The 10,394-nt window shown below is 47.3% G+C and overlaps 1 protein-coding gene across 17 annotated transcripts in view; it reads right to left on the reverse strand.

Moving 5' to 3' along the window:
- TCF7L2 (transcription factor 7 like 2) overlaps positions 1-10,394 on the reverse strand; it is a 171,673-nt gene that overhangs the window by 25,989 nt on the left and 135,290 nt on the right. For all 17 annotated transcript variants that reach the window (XM_088528616.1, XM_088528615.1, XM_088528609.1 and 14 more), the window contains one exon: positions 379-511. In XM_088528616.1, coding sequence (XP_088384742.1) covers positions 379-511 — 133 coding nt within the window. The remainder of the gene's footprint in view (positions 1-378; positions 512-10,394) is intronic.

A 10,394-nucleotide genomic window follows, 5' to 3' on the forward strand; every position in this document is an offset into this window, starting at 1 on the left:
ACCACCTTTAAAATTCCAGCTGCAATTTTTTAAGCGTAGATCACAGAGTGTACATGTTTAACTCTCCGGGTCGTGCATGCAAACCAAGCCATTAATAGATCCAACTACTGTATGGAGTATCATGCTAGCAAAGAAACACACCTGCAAACGACCCCATGCATGCAACTCTGGTGTCACAGCACAGAGGCTTCAAGAAAATTCACCCAGTAGGTTTCCTTCTGAAGCCTAATTGGGTAAAGAGAAACTATTTTGGCCAGCTCCTTGCCTGTGCCTTACGTCTCGCATGTCCCCTTGGGTGCTCTGGCACAGGAAGCCCTTCCCCAGGCTATGCAAAAGGAGGAGATCCACCCTCAGGACACAGCACGGGTTCCCACCTACCTGTTTTGGGGTCTACGTCGGCTGGTAAGTGTGGAGGAGGGTTTCCTGGTGTGAAGTGCTCATTGCTGTACGTGATAAGCGGCGTGAGAGGGTGTACATGGTGTGGGTGCTGCACAACTGGTACTTTGTTAGACTGTGGAGAGAAAACATGTTGGGGTGTTAGGAGAGCTGTAGCCTCCCCCTGCAGCAAACAGCGTATCTGCATGTCAGGATTTCAGCACCATCCTCACACATTTGCAGGTCTCTTCTCGGCATTCCCTCCTCGCCCGCCTGGAACTATTCACACTCTTTCCCTGCACACGGGTCTTTTTAAATCTTTTTGACCTCCTGTGCTCCTGCATGGCGCAGCAGCAATTTTTAAAATTTCATTTCTAATTTGAAAATCCAGGGCTTTGCCCCCAAGATGTGGGCAGGGCACTTTGTGCGGGGCTGGCAGAGCCCCCCATTTAATTAGCAAGAGACCCAAGTGCTCGCTGACCTGCAGGACTTTCCCTTTCCCCTTCCTGTTCCCACTTTCAGTTCTGCATTTTACTGTTCAACACGAACACACGCCAGATAAAAAGCCTTTGTGGTGCTGGAGTATTCCCTTCATCAGCAAGCATTAAGCTGACAAGTGATCACCTGCATATTTTATATACATATATTTTAAGAGAGCTGATTAATTATCAATTCATTGGAGAGCACTAATAAATGGAAACTGGATACTGGCGAATTAGGCTACTAAAGTATTCAGCTGTAAAAATAATGTCAGAAACACACATAAAGCCATTGAAATTAAAACTCTTGTGGGGAGAATAATCGCGCAGATATCACGAGATTTTACTTGTCACATTCCTAGCTCTGGGGGGAAAGATCTTTTTTCCTAATAACAATAAAAAAGAGCAAAGAAATGAATGAATGAAAGGCAAAGGCAGGCTGAACTGTAACTTACCCTTACAAGATCACAAAGAAAAAATTAAGCTGAAACAAGTGAACTGCTGGACCATTTACTGCGAGTAATCCAATTGCAAAAACCCCTATTCCCCATAGAGGATTTTCACTAAAATCCTACAACAGGGACATTTAACCAGATTAGGTACCAGCAAAGATAAAGAGGCTGGTATTAGATGATGAATGGATTAGAGTCAGGTTTCATTTTAGAATGTGTCTTCATTTCCTTTTATTACTTTAAGTAAGGAACAACTTGCATTAACATCAAGCAAAAGGAATCACATTAAAACAGAGCAGCGATAGCGCAGCGGCACCCAAGCGCGCCGGGGCCGCTCGGGCTGCACCAGCGCCGTCCTGGGCTCCCGCACGCGGCCACCCGGTCCCCAGCTCGCCCCAAACGCACGCACCTTCACCGTGCAGGCCCAAGCACACCGCTACCTCATCTTGGTTTGAGCACCCTGAGCTGCTCTTAGAGGCATTTCAGAAATACCTCCGCTATTTTTCAAGAACAAGCTGCTATACTGGAGGAGGAAGAGGGAGATGATGGTATGACCCATCTGCTGGCAAGCAAATGGCTATTTACCAAATTTGACATTTTGCAAAAAATTCCTATGCATCCAAGAAGAAAGAGAAATGGCAGTGCTTACGCTTCCCACAACTTTTATCTTGTTTCTTGTTTTTTTTTAACCCTCATAGACCCATCGCTAATAATGAGCCTGGGGCACAGCAGGTCCCACCAACAGAGCATGGCTGAGGCAGCCAAAGCTGCTGCGCTGGCTGGGCCCTGGGTCAGAGCCTCTGTCAGTCACACAACTAAGGACAAGCCTCGGCCACAAAGAACCATCTTGGGTTTACATCAGAGCAGCTGTGGGGATTTAGCCTCTTAATCCAAAAAGTCAACAGAAACGCTCGGACCAAAAACCCATTTTCTTCCAAGTCAACCACCTGAGCTGCCTGAAAGTGCCGCAAGGTTTGGCAAGGGTATCACATAGAGAATCACACCACACACCACCCAAACCACCCGGCTGCTATTCAGCACCGCACAACTTTATGTGCCAAATGACCGAATGAAAGTCTGGTTCCCCCCCAAAATTACTTCCCAGTAAGTGGAATTTTTGTTTCCAAAGGATTCTGTGAACTCCTGCTTTGAGCGACGCAGCGCGTGGCTGGTAGCTGCTAGAGCTCTCTGCTCTCCCGGTTGTTTTCACGTTATTGCCAAAATCTCACCCAGATCCTGACAGAGTAACAGCGTTAATGCCGCTCTTCCATGGAGAGCTTATTTTCATAGAAATCGGAACTGGTTAGTTAAAAAAAAAAAAAGTGACAGAATAACATTACAGGGTCAGACCTAAGACAACAAACAAGAAGCAGCCTTAGAGAGGAAAGCTGGACTTAGGTGTCGGCATTGCCGAAGACAGATATACCATAGGGAGTCACATGTACGCTGTGGGAAACCACCTCCCACTGCTTTGATATACCAAGACCCCCTGCAAAAGCCTGGTAAAATAGCACGAGTGCTAGAGTATTACGTATTTTGCTTAATGCCTTTCAGAGAAGAGGAAAAATAATAAGACAAACAGAAATCAACAGCCAAGGATTTGAAGCTTAACCCACAAACCTTTCCCCTGGTAAGTAATTCTTATTTGAGTGACCATCCTTGTGCCAAATAGATAATTCATATATAAGTATGATTTTTTTTTCTGCTCTGATCATACTGAGACAGGGGTGCAGGAAGAGGGAAAATATATTGGGAGAAAAGGGGAAAATACATTTACACATTTAAGATTATTTTGTCCAAATTAGGTGAATCCAAACCAGCATCCCTGCAAATCTACCTGCACCACTATGCCTGTCCTCTGGCAAGGCTGGTATTCTGCTTGGTCCTCTTTATTACACCCTGAGTAAAGGAGACCTAGCTGGGAAGAGCACACACAATTTGCAAGCTGAGCTCATTATGCATAATATGCTAAACACCCTGGTCTTTAAAAGCAGCATTCCTGAGGTTAACTAAGCTTCCTTGGAAAAAAAAAGAAACAGAAAGGGCCTGCTGGAAAAGAGCAGGATTAATCCTGCATATGCATCTACCTTTGAAGCCAATGGGAGTTCTGCCACAGTAACGAGTGTGGTCCTAACCCCATCCACTGGCAGTGAAAGGTAAACTGCAGAAGCCATCAAGAGGAGGAGACACCTATTAGATGACCTTAGCCTTCCCCCTGCAAAAGGCCCTTTTCCAGCATACACTTGCTAGTACTCTATGGAGGGCCCTTTTAAGCTAGAAGCCATCCCGAGATGCAGGAATTTCTCTGGCAACTTTTAAGAATTCCATTTATGGCTATGTCACACACGGAGCTGCGCTGGCCTACACAGATTAGCATCGGCACATGTGGTCGCAGGAAGGGAGCAAGCAGGGATTTCTGCGGAGAATCACAGCATCTACAAAGTACCAAGTCATCTGCCAATAAATCACCCCTCGCCACCGAGAGCCAGGGGCTCGCACGCTGGGTTAGAGGGCACCGTAAAGAACTGCAGCAAAAACAACACAAGTTTGCTTTTCTTGATAACCCCTGCCTGAAGCAAACCGGAGGAAATTGTCCCCATAGGGACGCAACTACTAAATCTCTATATATGAATTTGAAATGGTTCTGGGAGTGCTTAAAACACACATGATATTAAATAAGGGAACTTTGGAATGAAACCTCGCACCGAATTTGGGGCAGATGAGACATTTGAGAGGGGCCCCAAGATTCATACATCTTATGCAGGTGCTGTTAGGAAAGAAAAAAAAACAACAAGAAAAGCTGAACTTTGCATTACAACTGCAGGGAATCATGTGTGTAAATTGCTGTGTACTAGTCTTTGCTGCATGGTAAGGACATTTCATTAACAGGATGAAAGACGCTTGTATGCATTTACAGCCCCATTTAATATACCCCACTGATGAATACTCGCCATTTATTGAAGGAGTTAATACACGCAGTACAAATCCATCATTCCTAAGTCTCTGAAAGCAACCTAAGACTTGCATAAAATGAAATGGCACTTTGTAGGATACACAAAGAGACACCAGCCTCCACGCAGGAAGAGTTTGCTGCTGCCACTTCTGTTTGCAAATGCAGGACACGGGCTTGGGCAACACAAATGTGACATTAATTTGAAGTCGGAGAAACATATAGAGGCACTGTGACACAGGGCAGCAGCAATGGAGGTTTCTGCCAGGAGCAAGGCGAAACCTCCCGCATCCGTGAGCGGGGAGCCCCTTGGAGGCGCTTGGAGCCGCGAGGCCGGCTCGCCAGCGGGCACGCTGGTGGCCACTGGCAGCGAGCAGCGTGGCGAGCGAAAGGTTGATGGGGCACTTGCACCCCAGAGCCCTAGAGGCTCCCACTCGACCTCCGCGACGGGCAACCCGGGATGAAGGAAGGGTCGCCATCCACCCCGGTAGCGATGAACGAGCGCGCAGCGAAAGCAAACGGGGCAAGAGCTCCGCCTGCCTTTTTTAGCCATGTCCTCCTCCCCGCTACTCCCCGACTGCAGAAGAAAGATGGGCCCTGCACGTGCCTTTACGAGCCCTGTACAATAAAACTAAAGCCGTGTGGAGGGGGCTCTGCCACCCGCTCCCCTCCTCCTCGTGGGTGTAGGAGCCCCACGGTGCCCTGGGATCAGCGGGCCCTCCTGCAGTGGCTTCCTGGGTACCATTCGACACTAGTTTACATTAAAAATAGGTGCATAATCTGTTTCTGTGCATTGCCCAGACGGTGCCATTGCAGCTATGCTGGCTGCGGCCATTGAAATGTTAACAGATGTTGCTGAGCAGCTCTGCAGCACCCAAGATGCTGGGAAGGGAGACGGGATTTTTCCCCCTCCTATGGTTAATCTCACCTTGGTGCTACCCTGCAAAGCCTTCTCCCACTTCTCCCACAGAGACACAGAAAACTAAGTTGCAAGACCGGGCAAATCCCCAAGTATCGCCATGCTTCACCCTGCCGGAGCGGCGCTCCTGCCCCGCTGACCGCGACGAACCAACGCGCTCAGCTTCACACAGCCGCCTTAGCCAGGATGCATTTCCTCAAAGGATAAAGATTTGGCTCTGCCCTGCTCTGCTTAGCAAGGAGACCCGCAGTTTATTTCCCTTAACGGATGTTTTCACACCTGACCAAGCATCTTTGCCATCCCGAAACCCTCTGTCCCCTGCTCCCTTGTAGCTGACAGGGTGGCCCGAGCCCTTTCCCAGGTCAGCGTGGCCCATGGATGCAGAAGGTCCTGCCCTGGCTGCCCCGCTTTGTGGCTGCAGACAAGGCCTCATTGATGGTCCCGACCCTCCCTGCTAAAAAAAGGCTCATTTTCCCCTTTTGCACAAGCGATGACAGGAGCCCTGATGAGCCCACGCTGGGACAATACCCCCCCTCAGGGAGCGTGACAAAACCCGCCGACCCCCTGCAGCCCTTCCCTTAAAAAATAATTAAAATCACATAAAATAGAGTAAGAGCAGCACTTCTGCTGGCTCCTAACCGCTCTGTCGCCCTCTCCCCGGCTCTAGTGGCTGCTCCAGCAGGAGCGCCCGCTTCCCAAATCCCACCTCCCCGAGCACCCGCTCAGACAACCCACCAGAGCAGCCTCCTGGGCTCGCCACCCCAGCAATCACCGAAGAAAAGGAGCGTTTTCTTCTTAACTGTTAATTTTAAGCATCCCCTGAACACGCTGCCATGTTCAACTTGTCCCGCATCCCCCACGTCGGGGACCGCGCTGATGAGGGAGGGGGCGGGGAAGGGAGCGCTTAAAACGCTCAGGAAATTTCCACTTAATTTTGCCAAAAGGCAATTACGGGAAATTATCTGGTGACAATTAGCATACGCCAAATCCTTCAGCATAAGGCGGAAGGGAACAGGGCTCCAGCTCTAATTGCTGCCTGCAAGTTCTTGCGCAGGAGAACTGAAAAGGTTTGCAGTGCAGCACTATTGCCAAGGCTGCTCACGCTTGGCTTGCAAAGTGTGCACAAGAATCTTACTATTACTTACTGTACACACATATAATTTTTTTTTCTTTGGGAAAGGTGAAAAATGAAACTTGTTCTGCAAACTCTTGCGGCAATCTTGGACGGTGACCATCAGGTCCGTCCTGAGCAAGCACCTGTCCAGCCACAGCTGTATGCATTAAGACGCTCCAAAAATTGCTTTTAATTATGCTCCTGCCAGTGAGGTTTTGCCTCACTTCTTCCCTTAATGGTTCTGGATGAAAAGAGAGCTCCCCGCTGCACTAGCTCTGCCTGAGCCTTGCAACATCTGAACGCAGGAGTCACCAGCCCAGGTGCCCCTAAGTTGTGGCCTGTCTGTACCCAGCCTCGTCCCACGCTGCATTTCTGGCTTATCATTCATTTGATCAACAGGTGAATTTTCCCACAAGAGAAGGAAAGGCATAGTGCGCGGCTCTTTGCACGGAGGTGCACATTTATTCTATTACTAACAGGAGAGGTAGTGCTTCTTCCCCCACCTGGCAAGTATTTTGGGCTTTCTTCACATATTTGAGGTAACTGCTAGAAACAGGTATTATCTCCTTTATAGCAGGCAAGCCTTCAACTGTGCAAAACGAGGTTAAAAGCAGAAAGAGAGCATACATTGGACTATAACAAAAAAATACTGCCTTCCCAAATAGTAGCCATAAAATGTATATAGAAATATTATGTTCTGTAGTATAGAATAATATCGTATAGAAAGCAGAGAGACTGATGAAACCAAAACAAGTCTTTAGGAAATGATCCTTACCACAAAGGGAGCGGAAAAGGAAAAGATACAGAAAAATATGGATGTACTAAAATTCAGAAAGGATGTGAAGCAGGCAGAAGTGATAGAAGTAAAAAAGAGATTGCATAATCACCCTGATAGTCCTTACTTTAATGTGCTTTGTATGAAAATCTCTTATCTCAATTTTACCTACTGTTTATCATTATGTAAAATGTCACATTTTACAAGAGCTTTGTTTTTTGCATACAAACTACATATTTCAGCACCAGACAGGCACACACTGCCAAAGAAATAGCTGCACTGGTTTTGTTAGACTATCTGTTGACTTTTGTTTACAATAAGAACTTGAATGTAAGGCTGCTAAAAACCACAGATAATCAATAAAAAACAGCAGGCATGACTATATACACTTCTCTTTAGCTACTGCAGTAACGTTAGCACTATTAAAAAATGAATATGCGTATCATGCTTTAAAATAGGACACCAATTTCCAGTACAGCTTTTTAAAATGCAATATTCACAGCTTAATGGATTGTGCTCTGTACCTATATATATGTATTAAACGTATAAAATAAGAGCTTAACAAATAACAAGGCTTTTTAAAAATTGTTTTCATTTTCAGTTGATTTGCATGCTCGAATGCTACGCGTTGCCACAAAGCAATTGAGTGATAGAATTAAGTAAGTCCAAATCAATCATTTTTAAAATTAATGCAGCATGAAGTTTCCCCCCAAATGAGACACTGAACACACATCGAAATTTAAATGCCCTGCATATATGTTAGAATAAAAAGAAAAGCACGCACATTGATACAGAGCTATCAGGCCTTTCGTCCTGAGCCTCCACGAAAGAACTCCTCTAAAGGCAAAACACTTAAAAGATTTCATCACTAGTCATGTAAAACATGTGCGCCCAAACATGCAGCGAAAGAAGAAAGAACTAAATAACTGTCACTTTAGATATTGACTAATAATATTAGGAATCTCTGCAGAATTTTATCACCTCGATGTTTTATACCAGAAAAGGGATATAAACCAATGCGGAAGGGATATAAATCTATTCAGACAGGCAAAGGTATCAGAGGTACTCAAGTCATGCAATTCCTCCTTCTCCATCTAGTGACTACACAAATAAGCCTGAGAGAGATTAAAAAAAAAAAAGAAAAGCAAAAATCCCCTCCACTCCAAAAAACACTCCTATTAAAATGAGATACTGCCTATAATTCTCAAATACATTTCCATTTTTATTTATAATTACAGGAATGTACGGAAGTGGTTTACTTCCTGTAATATAGATACAAAGTCTCCTGGACTTTGATTCCGAGTGTGTCGGGACACACTCTGTATCATATTTCTCATAATTCCATATTCTTTTCATATTCCGTTATCACTGAATGAAAGCATTTTTATGTAGTGTCCCTGAAATCTTTATCTTTTCCATTAGGACAGAGCTTCCGAAAGAATTCAGAAAATTTAACTGAGAATCAACCAAACGCAGGAAGAAATCACCCAATTAAAAATTAGTACCTATTTTCACTAGTTTCGAAATATATATATATAAAAAGAAAAATATCTCATTTTTATGGCAAGACTTGAACCACACCAAAAAAAAAACAACCAAAAAAACCCCTGAACTGCAACCGATTGTGCCCTCCTGCAAACCAACTTTTTCTCCTAAAGAAAAAAAGAAAAACAAAACCAAAAAAAAGAGAAAACCAACAAAAACCACATTTTCACCTGCATGGGTTCAGAGTTAAGGAAATTGGGCGCCGAAGGGAGGACGGCTTTGAAGTGGCCCCCTCCGCCCCCAGCGCGGGGAGAGCGCAGCGAGCCCCAGTGATGTCACGGGCGCGGAGCTGCCTCCGGAGCGCGCGGATGCTGCCCGCGTCCCCCCTGCCGCGCTCGGCACCTGCCAGGGGCGCCCGGGGAGCCGCGGCCCCCTCCCCGCCAGCTCTCCCTCATCCCAGCCCCAGAATTCCGGGGAAGCGCCCCGGAATTCCGTCCCCCCCTTCCGCGAGCCCGAGCGGAGGAAGGCAGAGGAGGAGGAGCGCGGGCACCCGGCTGCGGCGCCGTCTCGCAGAACCTGCCTCCGCAGCTGCTCCCGGCTCCCACAAAATTAAAGTGCCATCGAAAAGTCACACTTGGCCCTAATTAAGGGGAAAAAAAAAAGACAATTAGCATAAAATAAATAAATAAAAGTAGCGGCGCTAACAAAGGTCACAGCTAGAGATGAGAGATGCCTGCTTGGGTTGTTTTTTTTTCCTCCTTTTTTTGGACTCCATGCGCTAGGAGAGAAGGAGCACGAGGAGGGAGTGAAGTCGCACCAGAAGTTCAGTGGTCGGACGCCCGCAGAAAGTGCTACTCACCCAGCAATTCAAATTGAGATGCCAGCAGCCCAACTGCTGGAAGAGCGAGAAGCCGGAGGCGAGCGCTCCTCCTTTACCACTCAAATCTTCCATTCCCACTAAAATTGCATCCCTCGGGTACATAACAGCTTTGCCTTTCCTTCTCTTAACCTCAAAAACTTTTTTCTTTACTGTCTAGATGCCAATTGCGCTGGCTTTGTATTATTTTCCTTGCAGCTTTTCTCTCCCTCTTTTTCTTTCCCCGCTCCCCCCCCTTCACTTAAAGTACTGGAAAAGCTGTCTTAAAAGATCAAGATGTCTCCAGTTTTTTGGCCTGGTGTTTTCTGAGTGCTCAAAATCCGCTGTCATGTTGGCAGTGAGAAGTGTCTTATTTCTAAATTGTCTGCTGCGGTTATCGAAATTTAGAGGAGCCCGCTCGCTTCCTCGTGTCTCACTTTACCACCCGTGCAGGGCGCGGGGAGACGACTTCTCCCACCCCCCCGCCCCAGGCAAGTATATCTGCTTAGAAGGGCTAAAAAGCAGCTAGTTACCTCGAAAACGCGGGACACTGCTGGGACAAGGCAGGGTGCAAGGGTGCCAGGAGCCGGCACGCAGCTGGCCGGGCGGGAGCACCCAAGCGCAGACACGGCCGCTTTGCCTGCGAGACTGTCAAGTCCCTCAAAACATCTTTTTTGGGGGGAGAGCTGCGAGGAAAGTGTGTATTCCTGTCGCCAGGACTCCAAGGTGACAGTTGGAAGACCTTTGCCATGAGCTCTGCTGTCCACCCCCCCGCCCACTCCCGTTTTCCCTTTGCAGTATTTTGTATTTCCGCGCAGCCTGTCGGGGCAGGCGGCGCAGCGGGGTGGCAGGGAGGGCTCCCGCTATCCAGCCCCAGCTATTGCACTTCCCCCCCGAGGATGGGGAGCGGGGACACCCGGAGGGGACCGGCCATGGGGGGGGTCCTTCCCCCTGCACCTCACAACAAACCCCACATGCCGCACCCGGCG

Source organism: Tinamus guttatus, unplaced genomic scaffold (assembly GCF_059628265.1).
Source record: "Tinamus guttatus ecotype Peru unplaced genomic scaffold, ASM5962826v1 Tinamus_guttatus_pri_ptg000314l, whole genome shotgun sequence".
In the NCBI taxonomy this organism is placed as follows: Eukaryota; Metazoa; Chordata; class Aves; order Tinamiformes; family Tinamidae; genus Tinamus; species Tinamus guttatus.